Source organism: Pteropus medius, unplaced genomic scaffold (genome assembly GCF_902729225.1).
Source record: "Pteropus medius unplaced genomic scaffold, Ma_sr-lr_union100, whole genome shotgun sequence".
In the NCBI taxonomy this organism is placed as follows: Eukaryota; Metazoa; Chordata; class Mammalia; order Chiroptera; family Pteropodidae; genus Pteropus; species Pteropus medius.
The window spans coordinates 9,378,856-9,397,948 of NW_024340699.1; the positions used below are offsets into that span (position 1 = coordinate 9,378,856).

Consider the following 19,093-nt stretch of genomic DNA (forward strand, 5'->3'; position numbering starts at 1 on the left):
AGTGAGTGAAATTTAGGAAATGCTGATCTAGCCCAACCCTCCCATACGCCACTGGATGAGGAAACCGAGGTTCAGGGAAAAGTAGGTACTCTTTTCCAAGATGACATAGCTGGCTGTCCTGAGGCCTGATGCTCAGTTCTCCTGTACCCCTCCTCATCTAATTCGGCACCAGACAACAAATTCTAGTGTTGAACTAAGGTAATTACCTTAAAAAAAAAAAAAAAAAACCTGACCATGTGCTGTGGGTTTTCAGGAAGGGACTGGTTCAAGAGGCTGGCGAATGTCATAGAGGAGGCTCACAGGAGACAAAGACTTGTCTAGAATCTGATGGCTGAGGTCTGAGCTGCTCATCAAGTCTAAAGCTGTCCCGAGGGTACCAAGGAAAGTCTTGGAGTCAGCCTCCAAAGGTTGTCGAGGCAGAGAATTCTCCTGGATTCTGTCAAAGATGGCTTGAATCCCAGCGTCTCTACTTGGCAAGAAACCAGAGAACATGTCTCAGCTCATCTGTACTCTTTACTTATCTGTAAAAATGTATAGGCATGATAACAGCTCACACTTATTGGGCACCTCATCTACCAGGCCCCTTTGATGCATTATCTCACTTAACCCTCGAAAGAACACCAGAAGGCAGTTATCTCCATATGATAAATGAGGACATTTGGACCCTGAATGATTACAGTGCTTCCCAGCATCTCTATAGCTAAATGAGCGAGGGAGTAGGATTCAAACTCCAACAGCCCTCAGTCCGGAGTCTGGCCTTAATCACACTCCTGTACTGTGAAAATCAAATGCAAATAAGGGCTGTAAAGCATCTAACACAATGCCTGGCATATAAGAGGCAGGGGACGTCAGCACCTTCCTCACCCTCCCTCCAGGTCCACACAACAGCTGCCAGTCACTTTCAGTCTGGCATCTAGAACCTTCTCCACATGGAACTTGCCTAGGACTACAATTCCCAGGATGCATCAGGCAGAGAAGCTAACCAATCAGCAGCCGGGTCTCACTTTCACTGCTCGCCCCACCCACCTAACGGTCAGAGCTTCAGTGACGGTTGGACTGGTGGGTGCTGACACGGTCCAGGTTGTGGGTAGGACAGGGTTACTCGGTTTTAAATAATCCTAATCTGGTTTGAGGAGGTGAAGATAGTTGATAGCTGCATCTTCAGCCGTCAAACTGTCGGGTCTCCCAGCCTGAAGCCCCCAAGGGCCCGGGGCTGGTGGCATCGGGAGCGGGTGGCGGGCTGGCTGAGTCTGGACAGCGCCCCTGGTTGGCCGGAGGCCGGGGTCCCACCGAGAGCATTTTACGTCTTCCTGATAGGGTTTGGGAGCATTACTGTGGCAACGTCGAGGCTGCCTAGGGCTCCATCTTCAGGCCCCAGACCGCGTTAGGGGGACTGTCCGCAACGCACCCCGGAGCCCCCGAAGACCTGGGGCTGCTCACGGGTGTCGGTTGGGCCGAGAAGGGCGGGGTTAGTGCCTTAGCTGCCTCGGTGGCTTCAGCCGAGGTGTCCCGGCCTCTGACCCCACACCTCCCTCCACCCATCTGGTCTCCCTTCCCACCTCCTGGAGGAAGTGCTCTTTTGCCTCTCCTTTGATGGCCTGACTCGGCTCCCCGAGGAAGGCCTGAAGCAGCTCTGGCCTCTCTCTAGCTCTGCCCTCCGACCCCACCCACCCATGGGTGCCTGAGAGACCCGGAGAACCAACCAGACCTCCAAGAGGGGAGGGTCAACTTTCTTGGGCATTTCTCTATCCATTTAGTTTCTACTTTTTTTTTTTTTTACATTTATATGTTTAATTTCATCATCCCCACCCCTTTAATTTCTTGATCATCTTTCCTTTCCCCTCAAACCTGAATCTCTTGATTTGCCATACCCAAGATAACTGCCACTCCCCTTTAGCTCCAAGGAGCCTGTAGGTGGATACAAAATGGATTTTATTTATTGTCTGGGAAAAAATTTTATTTCCTTTACAGTGGCTCTGAAGCGAGTGAGAGAAATAGGAGAAATCCGACTCAGGAAAAAGCGGAGACAAGGAATTAAAGGTCAGTTTGTTTTCATTATTTCGGGGAAATCATATACTGCCTCCTGACGACCGACCTTTTGCATAGCTGGAGTCGTGTGTGCTAACCGTGGTTTACTTTTCAAGTCATTTCGAGAGATTTGAATGGCTGAGTTTAGATTCTAGTGAACCACCTACGTATTTGTTTCTGACACAATTGGTTAAATATATGTACTGTTTATATAACACAGTAACCTGTTGATTTATACATTTCAGTTAACCAAAATTCAAATGTGGATTGCCTTAATTCCCTAAGCTAAAATAGAAGTAATTGTTTTGCCATCCTCTTAGTTAGTGAATTATAATTGTATCTTATTTTGAATTATACCATCTATTTCAAAAAAAATTGTATGTGGACTCTATCACTCAGTAAGTTAGAAAAAGACACTGCCTTAAAATTAGAGACGACCTTACACAATCGCTGAATTGTAAGATAGTTTATAAGTGCTGAGGCTTTCTGAAAAGGGGACATCTGCATTTCCATTGTAATGGCCCATCTCGTGGATGTGGTTTGATTAAAGAAGAAACCTCATCCCGAGAATTCCGGCGGGAGGTGTTTTCAGTTGAGAAAATATTAACAAGTTGCTAACTCGTTAGAATTCTCATGTTAGACTTCTAACTGGTTATAAAGACTATTATTTTACAATTATTTAATATTTTCTTTTTAGAAATACTGAAAATTTAAGTATTTTAAAGGTATACATAAATAGTTCAGATTTATACATTGGTTTTTTTTCTCTCTCTTTTAAAATCAGATGTTCAGGAATAATGTTTCTGACCATAAGCTAAATGTGGAAGCCATCATTAAAAACATTAACACAATTTCTTTGGAGTTGAAGAAGATGAAAGGTATGGAATAACTAAATGAAAATGTTTGCATAGTAGATCCAGTTTTTGCTCCTGCTGGGGTGTAAGTGAATTTCGCCCACTCATTAGGATTTCTCTGTTTCTTAAATGCTTATCCTAGATCCATAAAGATGAATTATTTGAGAATATGGTTTGATCCAGGAGTTAGCTGACTTGAATTTCCATCCCCATCACTAACAAGCTTATGATGTCATCTAACTAACCTCTCTATAAATTTATTATCCTTCCTTCCCTTAAACAAACTATTACACAACATTGTCACATTCTGCAAAATTGTCTTATCCATTTATCCTTATTAAGCCCCTAAAGTTCCTCACAAATTAAAAATATAAGTTAGATTCCAAGTTAAGGGCTCTTCATTTTAAACAAATTCATAGAGTAGAATTAGACCTCACAGGTCATGCTATGTAGTCACTCACCTTACAGACATACTCTGTTTTATCCCAGGCATGTAAAATTTCCATGACTGGACATTACCAGCGATAATTTACTCCTGACAAAACAATTTCCTATGTTGGGAAGCTCCTTATCTTATCAGTCAATTTATTCCATTTTAAGATAATCACTCCTATGGGCTAGCTGAAATCTGCTCCCCCATTTCTTTCACCCACTGGTCCTATTTCTAACTGTGATTATATAGTTGTTATAACAGCTCTTGGATATTTGAAGGTAGCCTTTGTGTCAATTATGAGGTCTTCAGCTACAGGTAACAAAATACCACCTCACCATGGCTTATGCAAAAAGGAAAAGACAAGAAGATGCAAGGTAGGGCAGCCCTAAAGTTAATTGAGTTTTAAAAACTTCATCAGGCACTGGATTCTTTCTATATTTTAATTGCTATGTTCACTCTGTATCACACCTCATGGTCATTACCTGCAGACATGGCCATGTGCAGACACCGTCTCTGCCTGTGTCTGTATAAGCCTTTCCCCAGATCTCTCCAGCACATTTCCCCTTTCCTTTCATTGGCCAGAACTGCATCACATGCGTATGCCTACAGCAGCCACCGCCAAGGGGAATGGGACTCCCCAGACCAGTGTGGACCAGTCAGGACTTACCGCTGGAGCTGGGGAGACGGCCACCACAAATGAAACCCAATTGTGCCACCAGGAAGAAGAGGGGAGCGGCTGTTAGTTAGGCACCAAATAGTGAGTGCCGTTATGCTGTTTCTGCCTGTTCTACCTAGGGCAGCATTTCCCAGACTGCTGAGTGAACCCTGCTGTCTCAAGAGATGCTAATAGTACACAATAAAAATGTACTCCACATTCTTATGGTCAAATAAGTTTGGGAAGTGCATTATGCTCTATATTTCTCTCGCACATTTACAGTACATATTAAAGGCACTGGGGAGTCTGAAGTAAAGAAATCTGGTTAGCTTAATTTATTCTCTCTCAAAACCAATCTCAACTCTACAGCAAGGATTCTTTCTAAAATGTAAACCTGCTGAAAACCCTCATTGCCCCACCATTGTCCTCAGGATTAAGTCCAAAACTCCTAGAATGGACTGTATGAAAAGCAGAGACAGAACCTACAAATAGATTCAATCGATGAGGAAGAAATGCAAATTATGAAAGGAGGTGAACACTTCTAGAAACTGTAATTAATATCCACAGAGGAGAGAAGATGCTATGTCCATGAAAAAGGAACATGATCATAAAAAATATTTAGAGAACAAAAGGGAGCTCTTGGAATTTAAAAGTGTGACAATAGAAATAAACTCTATAGAAGGTTTTAAATATAAAATGAAGAAAAATCCTTTATGGCGTAGAGCAAAAAAAAAAAAAAAGATGGAAAGTTATAGGGGGAAAATGACAAATCAGTCAGGGAAGTCTACTAACCAATAAATAGGAGTTTTGGAAAGAAATAACAAAATGAATGAGGAGGAATTCATTAAAGAAATAATCTGAGGAAATTTGCCAGAGTTGAAGGGTATAAGTTTTATAATGAAGGAGCCCAGCACAATGGATGAAAAAGACCCACGTCACAGTACAATACTGTGAAATTTCAGAGCACTGGGAGACCAAAACATTCTTAAAATTCTCAATAGCAACACTGGAAGCTAGAAGAAAATGCAGCAAGGCCTTCGGAAATTTGAAGAAGCATGGTTTCCAACCTAGATTTCTATAATTGGTCAATCTATTAAGCATCGGTTGCAAAGAGAGAAGTTTTCAGACATATAATTTTCCCGCTTAGGAAGTTACTGACGTTGAATTCCACCAAACAAGGGAGCAGACCAAAAAGAGAAAGCCATGAGATTCTGGGAAGAGGACCCTCCACACAAGGGAGGGGTGAAAGGAGCCCCTGGGATGATGGTGAAGGGTGTTCCCAAGATGCAACAGCACAGCGGGCTGGGAAGCCGTCCGTCCAGATGCAGCAGACCAGGCTCCAGGAAAGGAGGGTCTTCTGCCAGTGGAATAGCCGAGGCGCTTGGCTACATGGAGGGGGAATCTGGGGGGAAATCTGGGATCTATTCATGATAGCTAAGCAATGAAAAAAGAAAGTTGTTAACTCTGGGTGGTAGCTTGAAGGAAAGGAAATATATTTATTACAAGACTGCTGTGAAGAATATATAATCAAAAAATTTTAAACATTATGTATTGAGCTAGCAAAAATTGGATTCAAGTATATTGGGTAGGGGGTATGAGTGAAAAGAGCTATATCTTAATATTCTGTAGTCAGAAGCAGATACTTAAAATTGAAAACTAAAATATGTGTATCATATAGAGCTATGGAGGGAATACTAGCTACCGCCCCCCCCAAAAAAAAACTCCACACACACAAAACAACAATAAAAACTACAAAAACAAGTGAGTTAAAGTGGTTGCCTCCAGGAGATAAGAACTGCTAGTTTTTTGGAACATGCCTTATAGACTTATTTGATTCTTTATACTATAAGGATGTATAGCACATAAAAGTAAGTGAAAAAAAAAACTGTAAATAAAGCTTGCATAAATCAAGTTGTAATGTAAGAGAGCTGACAAATTGGCCTAAAGAACCTTTTTATAAAATTTTTATGTCATGCTGATTTCGTAGTATATAAATTAGACTCGAAGTCTCAATGAGCACACCTAAATTATAGTTTGATCAATAAGCACGTCGAAGAAAGCTATCAAGAATTAATAGCTTCTGAAAATAATAGCTGTCTAGGATATATGTGCTATAATATAGTATCTCTTATTTTGTTTTACACAGAGCTCTCCCAGTTACTGCTTTGTGACCTTACTCTACATTTTAATCATCCTGTGAAGACGGATGACTTCAAGGAAACAGAACAAAACAACTCCCTCTTTGAAAAGTTTAAAATATCAGATGTATCCCTTGGTTCAAACAGTTCTACCTGATTTCTTATTTGTTGTGAATTTATAACTATATATGTTGTTGAATTAATGTATCTGGGAGAATTGAGTTTACTGATATATTTAATATAATAAAAAACAAAAATATGTTGAGTTGTAAATAATCATTTCATGTTCCCAAAGGCTGTTTTATTGTTATTTTAATATTTCAAAGAATGGCTAATTTATTTCACTAATGGCAAGGGTAAGACAGGACATTGGCCATGGGGCACTGTCTATCCTTTACCTTATGCTTGAATTTGGCTCAGGCTGAGAGTCACTAAATTATAAATGGATGGTAGGAGCTTATATTAATCAGATCTCTCCTGCTAGCAAGTGCCAGAAACAGCTCAAGTTAGCGGAAGCATGTGTTGGGTTGTGTGACTTGGACGTCCCTGGTTGGGGTAGATTTCAAGGACTCCACTAATTGGTCAGCTGTTTCTGTCTTGGTTCTGTTTCTGTGCATTGGCCTCACCCTGACCTGTGACGGACTGGCCACCTGCAAAAGCCACGTGGAAGGGGGTGGGGGGATAGAAACACGGCAGCAGACAGCTCTAGTGTACCACTTTAACTTTTAGGGTCCCCAGAGAAGAGAGATCCTCTGACTCAGTCTCTGTGTTTAACATTCCAGAGGACACCAGTTTTAGCTAAGATGTTGATCCCTAAATAGGGTCCTATGCGACTGTGATTCATGAACCTGGGTCATATGCCAGGTCTGTGACCAAAGGAGGAGAAGCCCCGCCAGAGGACTGGAGTTGCCATTGCCTGAAGAAGGGGAGAAGGAACACTGGTCGTAGGAACATCAGGTATCACTAATTTCAGTCCTGACAGTGGAAAAACTTTTAGGATAACTTCATCCTAAAACTTTCTAATTTCTGTCCCTTTCCACCAAAGGAGACTTAAAATAATAGGCTTATTTGCCGTGTAAACATGATTTGCTATCAAATAGTTGCTTTGGAATCTACGATGTCCTTCATTTTAGATATTTTTGAATAGAAAGGATAGAGTATTAGGAAGCAAGACACAAGGACAGCTCACTCCACATGGTTGCTGTCCTCACTACCCAGCACCTAGCTCAGAGTTTAACACACAACAAGCACTAAATGAACGGCTTGGCTTGTCGAATAAACAAATAAATGCAAGTTTTTCGGCTTTAAAACTTTCAAGTTCTGGACTAAATTGAGAACTACTGGTTTGTAAGGATGAAGTTTTACGAAACATCATTTTTATCATCGTTCGTTAACAGTCTCCACATACTCATCATAGCAAATTGTCAGTTTCACCCGGTGACTTCTGAGATCCCTTCCAATATTCCATTAGCTCGTGAAAATGAAGATACGGCATTTTTTTTTACCACTTGGAAAACTCGTAAATTAAGCAGAGAAGCCAACAATTTTCGTTGTTAAAGTTGTGGAATAACAACCAAGTGCCCAAAGGGGAAAACTTAACCATTGAATGCCAGGTTTTTCTTTTGCAAAATACCTACTACTTTTAAGTGAGGTATATAACCAGAAGGAAAGAGCTGAATTGCTTCGTAGGATTTATAAAGCCTTTTTTGGCAAGGATGACAAGAAGGGCTTTATGACAGTTGTCGGGGGGCGGGGGATAAAAAAGAGAAGAAAGCAATCTCATCAAAGTCTGATCAAATGTGTATATTCATTGCTTTTTCACCTTCATAGGAAGACTTGGTAAAATCCACATCATTTGACAATGCTTTTGGAATTGGGCGAGAGGTAGAAGAGGTGGGATGTAGTTGTTGAGATGCGATGAACTTAAATCCAGGTGTTATTTGACACCAAAACCTCATCTCTAAATATTAAAATATTTTCTTTTGGTGTTTGTAGCTTAAATTTGCTTTAAGACAAAAATATAATAGTATAGACTAAACAATAAAGTCAATAAAGTTGTTTTAGGAACTCAAAAGTAAAGCAAAAGGCAAATTAATTTTAATCCCAGGAAGTTAACCCAACATGCATTTATCTTTTCATAAAAAAGTATACAAAAAACCCCCCAGCAACAAGAACAACAACAACAAACAAACACCGAATAAGAAAGAATGAAATATTTTTGAAGCCTTTTAAATTATTGCTGCCAAGAAAGTGAATTTTAGTAGTTTTCTAATTATACATAAAAAACTGATGATTGCTTCTTACTGATAAAGGTTTAGCTATAAAAAAAATCAGTTCTATGTGGTAGCAAAAATAATTAAGTGTTTTGAAACTTGCCCCCAAATAATTTTTGTAGCTGTGTAAACTACTGTACTTTGAAATGGGCGTCAAAGGTACACGTTTTTATATGAATTATTGCAGTGCACCGCTAGACTTCACATGTGAATATTATTACTGATGTACTTTATAAACATTGAAGAAGAATAAATAAATTATGAGATATTTGACAGTCTTCATTTCAAACACTTAAGTAAAAGGACAAAACCCCCGTGCTCACGTCGAGGGGTTTGATTCAGTCCTAAGTGTCTGCCCAGTCGCCAAGGTTGACTGATCTTCCCGCGCGGGCAGCAGAGGCAGGAGGAAGGTGCACTTGCTGGCATCCTCGCTAGGGATAACGTGCAGGATATGTTAACGTACATTGGTATCTGGAACCTCGGTTTTTCCCGTCGATGAGCAGAAGTGGCATTTTCCTGAAGTAGTCGATAATATCTGACACAGACAAAAAGTCCTGAAAAATTCAAAATAGGGAGGTGAATTAACACTTCAAAGGGCAGCCTGGTTTTCACCCTCAGTTTTTATCTGTATCACATCCTACCTCTCGAAGGTATGAGGAATGTGGGGGAAAACCTATGAAAAATTTGGCAAATATTTTAGTGATTTCTGCTATAGAACTTTGAAAAAAGTTCCTCACCCACATTCAACAAATCATGAATAAATGAATATATATTATAACCTCATGTAGCAGTTATATATATGTAGGGGGTCTAATTCTGCTACCCCTGCCTCTGTGTTTTTGGTTTGGTTTCTGTATCCTACCTTCACTCTCAATTATTAATAGTGTGAGGAGGTATAAAGAATCGGGAGGTCAGAGGTTATCCCTGGTGTCCGGGGGTGATATCTATAGCATGACATGACAAGGAATAATAGTTCCTTCCCGATCTCTCTGCAGTGTCGCCACCACCACACTCACGTTCATTGCCTGGATCACCCTACCCCTGATGGCCAGACTGGGAAAAACCCCATCCATCCTGCCAGACCTGGGTCAGAAGTCACGTGGTATCCCAGACAGGATCATGCACTTCCTCCAACACTACCCTGCTGCGTGCCTCCCTTTGGGGCAGCTGCGATCTGTACGTGTGTGTTTCCGCACCAGACCAGCGAATCCTGGAGGGTAGACATCTCTGCTTCGACAGGACCAGTGCAGCTCTATCCACATCGACCCGGTGATTCAAACATTTGACCCAAATCGGGTGTTTTTTTCCTACTCATTTACATAATCATAACTTAAAAATATTTGGAGTGAAAGGGAAGTTATGGGTAAGCCGTTTCTCATTCTGGACATGTTTGATTGAGCTGATCCCCCTCCTGGAACTTTGAAGTTAAAGAACATGTTTGGGGTGTTAAGTTTAGCTGTTAGTTTCTTAGCCCTGAAAGGTTTTTTTTTCACAGCTGTCTGATTACCACCCAAAAAGTGTCCAGCATAAACCGTGGCTGAACAGACGAAAATGTCTTTGGCAATTTGGCCAATGAAGGTTTTCAGTGAGAACTGAACCAAGTATCTAAATAAAATTACAACAAGAATTCTACTTTTCCCCTTTCCAGATGTCAATGTAAAATACAGCCTTATCAATACAATGCAATCTTACATTAAAATTATGTCACAAAGGTGAATAATGAAGGAACTTGCCTTGGACACCGTCCAATTGGATCTTTTTTAAAAAAAATTAAATGTTAACTTTTTTTTTCTAATTTCAAAAGTTACAAATGTGATTTTAAATTACTTGGAATAAAAGGTATAAGAAAGATTCCTATGACAGAGGTAGCTACTGTTGATGTTTTGGTAAATGAAGGGTTCCACTAAGGTGATTTAACTCTAAAGTTGCCATATGGTATAGACACCCAAAGAATCTTACAGCAAAGTTTCCTATAGCTAGTTACGCAGAGAGGCATAGAAAGAGCACGGGGGGGCAATTTTGCATCTGGAAGTCCTTACCTCCTTCCCTCGGAGTCCAGTTCCCAGCAAGTAAACTTGGCTTTCCTCCTGATAACGGATCTGGATGTTGTAAACTTTATCTTTGTACAACACCATGAGGACATACGGGTTGGTTATTGTCTTTTTAGAGCTGTCTCTAACCAGAAAAGTGCCATCCTAAAAGGATAAATTCTTGTTATTATGGGAACGGTAAAAGCCAATACTTCTGTTGCCTCTAAGAGCAGTAGACAAGTCTCTAGGGATCTAGAAAGCGATCATTGACAAGTAGTGAACATTCAGTTCCCCAAACAGCTACGAGATCCCACGTGTCATGGATTGCTTGGTTGTCAGGAAGGAGGCAGCAGTGATTGTATCAGAGAAATTTCCAAGTCGACCTCTTGATGAAAAAGAATCCCTTTTTCAGTAATAAAACGTAACAGGTGGTTGAGTGGATAAAGGGCCAAGTGAAATAAAGACTTTATTGGTTAACTAAAGCTATATCTTCCTATTCCTGGGAGCTAACTTCCTAACCCTTCTTTCCACATCAAAAGTCAGAAAATACCCAGAGACCTCTGAAATTCGCCCATTTTAAAACCACATGATCTCCAGATAGTGTTTCATCCACTACATACCCTAAGAAAATTGAATGTGGACCATGTGTGTGCTTAGATTTTTTTTCTGATATTAAAATAGTGTTGTGATTTATCCTATACTTAAACTTTCATTAAATCATTGCCACATAATATTAGTATTATGAAGATCTGATATTAAAATAGAATTAATTAGTAAGGACACATTTAAACTTAAACTCTCCCTCCGTGTATTGAATCAGGTTGGCTTTAAATAGCCATCAATCTGTGATTATGGTTTTTCTTTGTTTTTGTTTTTGTTTTTGTTTTTAATTCCAAGTTAATTGAGTAAATTTTGGTCAGAATATCTCTGTTGAACAAACATACCTGTGGACCAGTGATTCATAGCCTTGCCTTCACTTGAGAATCATCTGGAGAGTTTTGAGGACTCCCAGAGCCCACATAGCACCCCTGACTAATTAAATCAGAATCTCTCCAGGTGAGATTCAGGACTCAGAATTTTTAAAGCTCCCCAGGTTATTTAAATGTGTAGCTAAGGGTGAGAACTACTGTTGTAGCCTTGAGATGTGAAAGACGGAGGGTCTTTGCTTTCTCCTTTCCGATATATAGATTTAAGGTTAAATTTCAGCACCGGGCGACAGGAAATCTGGTTAAGACCTCATAATATGAAAGAACAGCTAGACATTTCTAGGGAAAGGCGAAAAGTCGCTGCTGCCTCTCCAGATACGGGTCCCTTCAAGCAATGTGAAAGGCAACCATCTATTAAGAGGAAGATGGAACTGGTAAGATATCAGATATTTTGGGAGGAAGAGAGTTTCTATTTGACATAGTATGATCGCTATGACAAGATGGACCTTTTTGGTAATAAAATCTCCTGAGATTCTGCCAGCCAAATGACGGCCTTAATTTAGACTTTCCCCTGGGACCTGGCAATCATTGCTATGGCCGCTGGTGGGCGTGGAGCTGGCACTGATGGGTCCTCTCCGTGTAACAGCACAAACCCAACAGAATTCCTAGCCCATAACTGGCACTCAGTGAAAGTCAGTCCCCCTTTTCACCTTCCATTAATATTTATAACTATTTAAAAATAAACTTCAGCACAGTACCTGGTTTATCTTTCTGAGAGCAGCTTCTGCCTCTGGTCGGGTAATATAAGAAACGTACCACTCTTCATTTAATAAATTCTGAAAATGTAAAAATTTAAAAACAGAATAAATTTTGCAGTGACGTATGTAAGTGAAAAAGAAAAGCCTCCAAGTCATTGTTTCCATAAATAAACACCTCCATTCCATGAGGTTTGAAACATGTGTTTTCTTAATATAAAATCAACCATCCCAGTGGGGCTAAATAGAAGATATTTTCTGTGAACTGCTTTTTGTCACGACACTGGGTGCAAAGGTAGCTACGAATAAGCACCTTATTACATAATGGAATCTCAAATCTGGAAAGATATAGATGTAATAATTTCTTCCATTTAATATAATAATACACTTAATATTATTAAGAACACTAAGGAAAAAACATATTTTTCACTTAAAGCATCCTCTCCTTAAATTTTTTTTTTTCACTAAAAGAGTACACAGTGCTCCCACTGTGTAGTGATGATTCCTTTGCTAAGAAAAAAAATAAAATGAAAACATGCTTTGTTACCTCTCCTTCCATAGGAGATGGTGGCCGAGGTTTGCTGGGGACTGGCAACAAAAAGTTCCTGCCTTCAGCTCTGGGAGGTAGCCTGCTGCCAGTGCCTTCAAAAAAAAGTATAGCATTTTGAAAGTTAATTTACTCTGAGCTCTTGTTCTCTTAATTATGCATGCATCATTCATTCATAACACATTCCTCCCCCAAATGGCCTGGTAACTATTCCCAACAATTAACAGTTCAAGAAGCTGTGCTTCGAAAATAATTTTCACCTGTTCAAAACCACAAGGGCTGCTCAGGCATTATTCTATAGCCATGCCAATGCCATTTTGAGAGCAGTGCCGTAAATTCAAGAGATTTCTTGAATGTGCATATTACATAATGTAAACTGACTAGATCCATGGATGAAAAAAAATCACAGTCGTTTTAATGTGACCATCAGAAAGAATATTCAAATTCAAGAGACAGATCTTTCAGACTCCAGTCTACCCAGAACAGATTCCCAGCCACTGATGTGATAATGCACTAATAAAGATAATTAGGTTCACATTGTTTTCACAAAAACAAATGTCAGTTACCTAAGACAAAGCGAAATTACCTTGAGAATAGTGTTAGCTTTTAGAACCAGAGTTTGCTACCTGCTGTTCTTTACCAGATTTTCTGACGAGATAGAACTGTTCGACCTGCATAGAAGGCCCTACAAATCACCTGATCAACCAGGGATCTTCGTCAGGTACCTAGAAATTACACAGCACTTGCACGTCACCTTCTATAATACATCTTTTTTCTTGTTTATGGTTCTGAAAATTTCTGAAAATGTGTTTCCTACTCTCAGGAAAGGTTTGATTGTGTTGATGTGTAATTGCCCAAGCCGTTTCCTATGTGACGGAATAGCTCTTCAAAACTGGGAAATCCTGCAAACTGAATGTTCTCTTATCCATGCATCATTCATTCATTCAACAAATATCTGTTCAGAACGATTCTGTCTAGGCCTTTGACCCTGATGGCAATACCACAGGGTGGACGTCATCTTCACTTTGCATCAGAGAAAACAGAGGCTCAGAGTCTAAGCAAATCACATGCTCTTAGTGGCAGGGCCAGGACTTGAACCTGTGGCTCCCAAACATTACTCTGTATAACTAAGAACCCCTGGGGTTTCTGAATCAGCCAGGGCTCAGGAATCTGCCTGTCAACAAGCACTCTAGGTGGTTCTGCACCAGGGTTGTTACTTCATCTACAATATACCACAAGTGACAAACTGCCTGCCCCATGCCAGTGAGAAGAGTTACCAGGAAAGGCTGAAGACTCTTGAGCCGTGTCACCAGGATTATTTAATATGATGTTCCCTGTTTCTAAATAAGCAGATCAGGCTGGCCCTGACCTGCTGATCTTCCTTCCAGAGGCTCCCAATGCCTGAACAGCCCATCCCATCCCCACGTTTGCAATCCAACATGCTGGCACTTTTTATAATGTTTGTTGAATGAATGAATTCTCACCATACAAGAAAGTGACAGACAAGCACATGTACTTTTTATTGTAGTCACTCACCACCCTTAATATTTAGATCATCAAGGAAGTTGGGACAAGTGTTTGGATAATATACAACATATCCTTCACCTTCCTGATGGCAGAACAGCCAGGGAAGAAGACTAAGGACCAGGTGTTCTGGCAGCCTCAGGGAAAAAGGGATCAATTTTGATTAAGGTAGTATTCCAAAAAAAAATTAACTAACCATTTGTATTACTAATGCCCATCACCAATCCATAAGCCAGGGGTCTGTGGAAGTTACTTTGGAAAATATTGCTATCAGTGAAGAATCTGGAGCTCAGATCTCTGCAAGGCCCAGGCAGGTAACACAGTGTGGGCTCATAAAACACAGTGAGTTGGGGAGACTGGAAAATTGAAGCGGGGAAGGGACTGTGGAAACCATATAGCGAATATGCACACTATACCCTCAAAAACCTGTCTCATCAAGGAAGCTGAGACAGGTTTTAGGAAAGATCGAAAACTTAGTGGATTTTATTGGCGTGAGCAGTAGGGTCTCACACATGTATGGGATGGTGCATCCAACTGAATATAATATATGCACCCCTAAAAAGTGTTTACTCCTGGGGTATAATTCGAACCTACTAATGTAGTTTTCTATTTACAACACGCACTGGTGTTCCTGCACCTGTACCACGCTGCAAAAAAAGAGTTTGTTCCTCACGAGGTTTCTTTAAAATATTAAGTCAACTTTTCAAAATCAGTTAATTTCACATTCAAGGCCATGTTTCCAGTTTTTCTTGGAAAAAAAAAATCAGAAAATCTGGCAACACTAGGCCAGTTTCCTGGCGTGGGAAAAAAAACTATTTTCTAGTATTAGGTGACTTTCCACAGTCATTTGAAATGTTTGTCATTCAGCAAACATTTTAAAAGTGTTTACCATGTGCCAGTCATTTGCAAGGTTTTAAGGATAAATAATAAACACAGTCTCGTCCATCTTGCTGCTTCTCAACGTGGCCCATGGACCAGCAGTATCGGCATCACACAGGAACTTGTTAGAAATGCAGAAATCTCAAGTCCCACCCCAGACTCACTGAATTAGAATCTGCATTTTAACACAATTCCCAGGTGATTTATATGCACATTAAAGTTTGAGAACACTCTTGGCAAATATTTAGATTGGACACCCAGAGAAAGTATTAGTTAAAAGACACGTCCTCACCCAGACTTACTGAATTGGAATCTTGTGGGTTGGGTTTTCTTAATCTGTACTTTAAACATGACCCTCAATTTGCAACTCAAGTGTAGATTCCTTATAGAAACCTAAAGCTACAGGGAAAGCGAAGCACTATCCTGAGCACTGTATGAAAACAAGAGGCGTGAAGAGCTCTGCGTGGGACGATTCAGGCCAAGGCCACCATCCTGAGGAAGAGTGTGCGTGTGTGGTGTTTTATGTAGGATCTCATCATTCCAGCAGCCTTTGGTACACTGCAGAAACGGAATTGAGTGCTGGATGAAGAAGTCAGATGCTTTTAGGAAACAAAACCTTTGCCAAGGAACTTTGGGACAGGTTGGTCCCTAGACCTGAAGGCACGTTGCCTGGAGCAGTTCCCTAAATCCCAGAGGACAAACCTTGAGAGAAGTATGGCGGCAGGGAGGCGCTCTGCAGAAAATTACTGTTACTGCGGAGACAAAAAAAAAAAATTTAAGTTGAGTTGAGGCGACGGATCCAGGTGGGGGCCGTGTTAGGGAACCTGGGCTGCAGGTGCTCCTTTTTATATTACTTCCCACCCCCGCCTTGAAAGCACGGGAGCTGAGCAAAGAGAAGGAACTGAGTGGACGTATCTCACTACTGTCCCAAGGGGACCATCCCAAAGTCCAACGAGCTTCGCCAGCCAAAAACAAACAACAACAACAACAAACCTGTTTAAAAGTTACTTTAAAAAGTTGGCGGCAGGTGAGGTCTTTGAGTTTGGGGAATGGCAGAAGTCCTCTGGGGAGAGGACCTCTCTTTGGGAAAATATAGAAATGGGCGTATCGTTTGGGGACAGTGACTCCCTAACGGCCGACGACCAGAGGGCAGGTAGGTGAGAACAAGGGAGAACCAGGTGGCCCTGCGGCAGCGAGTGACAGCTTCTGCAGAAACTGAGGTGGTGGACAGAGGGCCTGTGGGGACCCTAAGTGCTGTTTGCTCCATGGCGAGGAGCAGCACCCACCATTAGCCCAAGCTCTCTGTCCAAGTCTGCTCTGCTCAGCAATCTCACGTGAGTGGTATTTTGCGAGAATGAAGGACAGGACTGGAGCCTAGTGCGGGGTGAACCGGCACAAGAAAATGAAAGACACGGAAGGAAAAGAAAATCAGCTGGAAGAATGAGAAGCAGCAGCAAAATATCCGCGCCAGAGGCACCCGAGGAAAATGGAAAAGTTTGAGAATCCTTCCGGGTATCTGACAGTGCTGGTGCTTGAGTTTTCTCCCATATATAGGGTGGGGCTGGGACTTCCCTATGGACATTGAAGGAGACGGGGAGGCCTTGGGGACACCAGGAGGCAGCCAGTGGTCTTATGAGGGAGAAATGACCTGAGTCTTTCTCCCGTTTGTGCCTTTGTCTCTGGACAGCCTCACCGTGGGCCCTGAGAAATGCTGTTGCTATGGAGAAGGCAGACCCGCAGGAACAAAGCCCGTGCAGTGAACTCTCACTCAGCATCTGCCAAGTGCAAGGTACGTTTTCTCGGTCTCCTGTCCAACACGCACGGTGAACTCCAAGTACTTAAATTAGCTGGGTTTCTTGAGTGGTTTGCTGTTTGTTCGTTTCAACTCTCAGAGTGAAAACATTCCCCGTTTTCTGCCAAAGAGTTTATTTTGTCCAGGGTTTCCGTGGGGCAGTCTGTTCTACACTCCTTGGACCCCAAGCACAGACTCGGAGGTCAGAAGCGGATTAATACCCGTGGCTCTTTATGCTCAGCTTGCTTTTGGTTCTTAAGGCCCAAATGTTCTGAGCTTACTACACACTGGTTCATTTCTTTCTTCCTCAACCCACCTGACCTTAGCTCAGCGTCAGTGGACCCAGATGCTATGTTGAGTTAGAACTGAATGACGTTGCCACAAACCTCTCTGAGAACACTCCTGGCCCGTGAGACGATGGGAGCGGGTGTTTGGGTGACGGCTTGGTAGATCTCGAAGGGAAAGTGTTGGAGCTCATGGACAGTGGTGTTGGCTGGGGCAAAGGTCTCTGATGCACTGTGGGCGAGACAGAAAGTAAAGTCGATTGTCAGGATCCAGGTGTCACAGGAACATTCTAGAACTGCTCCCCAGTTAGAAACAGCTAGTCTAAAGGGAGATTCAACAATCTGAAAGAGCGAATGTAATTAGGAAGGGGTAGGATGGAACCCCACCCCTGATAACTTTCTAGAAGATTTGCCACCTTAGAATGCAACTTAAAATGCTGCCATTCTATATCGTTCTCCACAATACACATTCATTTTATTTTTTTCATTTTTGAAATGCTAACTTGGCCAAACATCGTCAGTTGGAAACCATAGGAATTTCAGAAATGATTCACGAGTTTTGTTTTACGAAAGCCAAATTTTATGCCGTTTCATTCTCCTGCAGTGAGTGATCTTTTACTTACATATGTTAGAGGGCATAAATATTAGAATTTTTTTCTATCAAGCCATACATGCAGTTTTTACTTTTACTATACTATTAAGTAATTTGCACTGATGTGCATGAACTTAACAGTTCTCATTGGTAACCCCGCCAAGTAATTCCATCTTTTTAAGAGTTCATGCAGAATACCAACTGACATATGTCTACTTAATAGTAATTTCACAATTTTAATCGATTCTATAGGGTTTCTGTACTAAATAATTCCATTCGAATGCCTGAGCAGAAAGACGAAGGAATGAGTTATACGATGTAAGAAAGCTTTTCTGAACGTACCGTCATCTTCATCCTGGTGAGGGGAAGAAAAAAAAAAAGATATTAAATCATCATCAAAACATGATTCCTAAAAGAACTATATTCCTCAATAATACAAACGTCTCCGTTTCCTTTTAGTGGTTGTGCTACTCTACTCCGCAGTAAATATTACTCCACAGTAAATACTGTGGAGAGCAGCAGAACTTGCTAGTGGTTTATGATTTCTTAACACAAACCAGCATCTAAGCGCCTCCACTCTGGGTCTGTCCTTACATACTTAGCATTGAAGAGATTCTGAGGTGCCTAAAAGGGCCCAAGTATATAATAATAATGACAATATCTACTACGTGCCCCCGAAGATTCATACGTGGTATTTTATCCAATTCCCCTAGCAATCCTTCAAGAATTTAACATCTTCATTTTACAGATGGAAACGAGTCAGTTGGGAGGGGCTGCTAACCCACCGAGTGTTGCAGACGTAGTATTGGTCCCTCATCTCTCTGATCTGAAGCTCGGTCTTCTTTCGGGCTCTGCTTTGCAAAGGCCACTGGTCTTAAAAGCAACCCCACCTTACTTATTTATAATGTGGCTTACAGGGCGTGTCTACATCCCTCAGCATATTTATCTTCAGGGCATGAGAAATGCTGGAAAAGGCAAAAATTACACTGCCCTTGACTATACACCAACATTGCCACCTTGGGCTCGTTTTGTTAGGCCACATGCTGGTGATGAAAGAGAATTTCCTCAGAGTGTGGTCGTGAGAATTAAATTAGTTATTTATCACCTGCGCCGGGCATGTGTTGAATGAGTTAGCTGTCATTAGTCTACCACTGAGACGAGGCAAGAAGCATCATAGTCAGAATCATTCAGCCCAGCTGGCCAACCGGGTGTCCCCACACAGGGGCTCAGAGAATTCCCACAATGAAATCTCTCCTCAACACTGTTGCGACCTTGTCATGTCCACTCTGGTTTAAGGGTATACATCTCCCAGATTCTCACGACACGAGCATCAACCCTTTCAGAGACCGGGAACCTCAGGAATGTGATGTTATCCTCACTTTC

The 19,093-nt window shown here is 41.4% G+C and overlaps 2 protein-coding genes across 5 annotated transcripts in view; one reads left to right on the top strand and one right to left on the bottom strand.

Moving 5' to 3' along the window:
* Positions 1-1,025: 1,025 nt before the first annotated feature.
* Positions 1,026-6,359, top strand: CUNH5orf58 (chromosome unknown C5orf58 homolog). Of its 3 annotated transcripts, XR_005656072.1 has the most exons (5): positions 1,045-1,087; positions 1,972-2,040; positions 2,813-2,906; positions 3,898-4,072; positions 6,117-6,265. XR_005656072.1 is itself a non-coding variant. In XM_039877634.1 (4 exons), the coding sequence occupies exons 3-4, from the start codon at positions 2,813-2,815 to the stop codon at positions 6,263-6,265; spliced, it is 243 nt and encodes an 80-aa protein (XP_039733568.1). In that variant the 5' UTR covers positions 1,026-1,059; positions 1,972-2,040; the 3' UTR covers positions 6,266-6,359. The 3 variants fall into 3 exon arrangements, 1 of the variants encoding a protein (XP_039733568.1); XM_039877634.1 differs by lacking the exon at positions 3,898-4,072 and having other exon boundaries at positions 1,026-1,059; positions 6,117-6,359; XR_005656071.1 differs by lacking the exon at positions 1,045-1,087 and having other exon boundaries at positions 1,789-2,040.
* Positions 6,317-19,093, bottom strand: part of LCP2 (lymphocyte cytosolic protein 2) — a 41,397-nt gene continuing 28,620 nt past the window's right edge. For both annotated transcript variants that reach the window (XM_039877632.1, XM_039877633.1), the window contains exons 15-21: positions 18,053-18,065; positions 17,221-17,350; positions 15,745-15,794; positions 12,640-12,734; positions 12,096-12,173; positions 10,421-10,576; positions 6,317-8,935 (exon numbers count right to left, since the gene is read on the bottom strand). In XM_039877632.1, the coding sequence (XP_039733566.1) occupies positions 8,813-8,935; positions 10,421-10,576; positions 12,096-12,173; positions 12,640-12,734; positions 15,745-15,794; positions 17,221-17,350; positions 18,053-18,065 (645 nt within the window). In that variant the 3' untranslated portion in view covers positions 6,317-8,812. The remainder of the gene's footprint in view (positions 8,936-10,420; positions 10,577-12,095; positions 12,174-12,639; positions 12,735-15,744; positions 15,795-17,220; positions 17,351-18,052; positions 18,066-19,093) is intronic.

What these genes read in the sequence shown, in the direction of transcription:
- CUNH5orf58 (XM_039877634.1), top strand. Translation starts at nt 2,813, where the DNA reads ATGTTCAGGAATAATGTTTCTGACCATAAGCTAAATGTGGAAGCCATC. An exon ending in GGAGTTGAAGAAGATGAAAG is followed by an intron (nt 2,907 to 6,116) that starts GTATGGAATAAC and finishes TGTTTTACACAG; the next exon opens with AGCTCTCCCAGTTACTGCTT.